This window comes from Melampsora larici-populina (genome assembly GCF_000204055.1).
Source record: "Melampsora larici-populina 98AG31 unplaced genomic scaffold MELLAscaffold_25, whole genome shotgun sequence".
NCBI classification, from domain to species: Eukaryota; Fungi; Basidiomycota; class Pucciniomycetes; order Pucciniales; family Melampsoraceae; genus Melampsora; species Melampsora laricis-populina.
Window position 1 is genome coordinate 142,975 of NW_006768789.1, and position 2,407 is coordinate 145,381.

Genomic DNA, 2,407 nt, shown 5'->3' on the forward strand with positions numbered 1-2,407 from the left:
CTTGGTGGTGGTGATGGTGTCAGTTGGTGTTCTCGGTGATGGTAGCCCGTGGTGTGTATCAAAAATTGAAGGACATGCCCAAATTCCAAAAACCGAAAACCGAAAACCGAAAACCGAAGTTTTGAAAAAACGGTGGCGGTCACTTCACGTCACGGCTTCCGTATGAATCTGACTGAGTGAACTTATATATTACGTTCAAAAATGCTCGCTATTTCAATTTGGCTGTGATGATCAAAGACTACATGCGCCATGCGTATGTAGAGGAAATGTGCATGGTTGAAAATGTTGTGAATTTTTGAACGAGGACCTCAGGGTTTCATAGAGGTTTATGAGGGACCCACGATTTCTCTTGCGGGCGTCAAACCGGCTGAACATAATGCATCTCAACCTTCGCAATGTCTAAGAAAGCAATTGATTGACAATGAAGGATATTTACGTATATGTACAACAGCATTAGATCGACACATATAACACACTTCACTAACCCAACAAGTAAGAAATAATCTATCAATCTGGTAATTCTCGTGACACAAGACGTTCCCAAAGTGCTTCATTCCAATTCTGTGCCAACAATTTTCCAAACACAGTCTCCTCCACACACCCCATTTCTTCATAGGCTTCATCAGGTGTCACATCCGAACTTGATCTTTCACCATAAATCGCCAAAGTATTCCTAATCACAATCGATCTGGCTCCTCTATCTTCACCCGTGAAGACTGCTGTCAGTTCATCAGCGTCAGGATTGAAAAGCCTGGCTTCAAGTGTTTGAAGTAGCGCAAGACCAACTCGGAAAAGAAAAGAGTCTCCTTCAAGTACAAAGACGTCCATTATCCTAGTGGCTAACTCGACGGGTAGAAATGCAATATAAACAGTGGTAATCCAAGGTTTGAGATAAAGGGAAGGTCGGATCCGACGTTCTTGAAAGTTTCGAAAAACTTTCGGCATTGCTTCTGCGAGAAGGGTGTCAAAGATCCGATAAAATGACTCGATCTCTGCTTGTTTGTTATTGTAAAAATACGAAAGGCATGATTTTCGTGAGATGTTGACGAGTGAGAGAAATGCGTCCTGGGGTTGCATATTGATCAAAAATAGGGCGGCGAGAAAGGAAGATCCTTTGGGGTAAAATGGTCGCTCGCGCCAAAACACAGCCCAAGCAAGTAAAATTTGCCGCAGGTCATTATGCATCGGTCGTCCGACTTGAAAGAGCTTTAGTTTTGGTAATGTGAGGGCAAGATCGGCATCAATGGCTTCGATCACTTCGGCTGGAAACCGTGGCGGATTAGAGTTCATGAGTGACTTGGCGAGGGCGACGGATTTGAGAAATGCGGCTACGGTCCAATAACAGATAGAGAATTATCAGATTTGGATGTCAAGGACTAACTGTCAGATAAGGAGCATATAGAAGCTAACTCACACCTCCCGACGGCACCGGCATTGCCAATGCACTGATGCCACAGGCGGCCCCGATGACGAGGTGGCATGGTGCCCAACCACCACATATCACGCAAGGACTTGCCTTGAGCATCATCTTTCATGACACCTGACCAGAAAGATAAAGCTGTGTTGGAAAAGGGGTATAACATCCACATCTGACAAATTTGAAAGCGTACTTTTCCAATTAGGTAATACGTCCTTCTCCCATGTAGGCTGGTAACTGGCGATCAAATGTTCTCGAGCTAACCTCCGTTCGTGAGCTAAAGTCGATCTTCGCTTCTCTGCAGGTGGTGCAAGACAAAAGAAACTTAGACATTCAAAATAGCCTGAGATGTATGTGGCAAGAAATAAGAAGCACGTACGCATCTCAACACTGATTGCCATCATTTCATTGAATTCTCGAAGATGTCGTTTCTATAGGTGAGCATGGAGTCAGAGTGCTTCCCCCTCGTCAGGTCCGATCAAGCACTCAAACTCACATCTTCGTCCTGTGGCTTAGGTGGAAGATCCCTTGGCCGTGTCCGACTGATCACTTTCTGTAACATATTGGCTTTCTTGCCCTTCGCACCCAGTCCACCGCCTCCTTGAATTGCTGCGACTGCCTTCTTGCCAGCTTTGGTCTTGTTAGCAGGTTGAGGTGGAGCTGTCATTGTAGATGTGGCTGACGTGGATTGTTGATCTCGGGTTTGCGACGGCGGTTGATCCACAGGGGGGGCCTTGCTGCTGGAAGGCTCTGGCGACGTGGAAGGCAAGTTGCCAGAGGAGTTATGATTCACTGGATTTGCTTCGCCATTCGTGTGCTTGTTCTTCGGCAGTGGTGAAGACAAAGCTGGGCTAGTCTTTTTGGCTGGGGATGGTGTTGAAACTTGAGTGTCGCTGAGGCCCTCAGGAACGGCCTCGGTCGTCCGAGTGGATTGGGTGAGTTTCGAATCAGCGGAATCGCTTCGGGTAGAAGATCTGGTCGAGCGGCCAT

At 46.7% G+C, this 2,407-nt stretch overlaps 1 protein-coding gene across 1 annotated transcript; it reads right to left on the reverse strand.

Moving 5' to 3' along the window:
• Window positions 1-507: 507 nt before the first annotated feature.
• On the reverse strand, window positions 508-1,800 carry MELLADRAFT_36891 (uncharacterized protein; the record flags this gene model as incomplete). Its single annotated transcript, XM_007411582.1, has 3 exons — window positions 508-1,328; window positions 1,382-1,528; window positions 1,611-1,800. The coding sequence occupies 3 exons, from the start codon at window positions 1,798-1,800 to the stop codon at window positions 508-510; spliced, it is 1,158 nt and encodes a 385-aa protein (XP_007411644.1).
• Window positions 1,801-2,407: the final 607 nt, after the last annotated feature.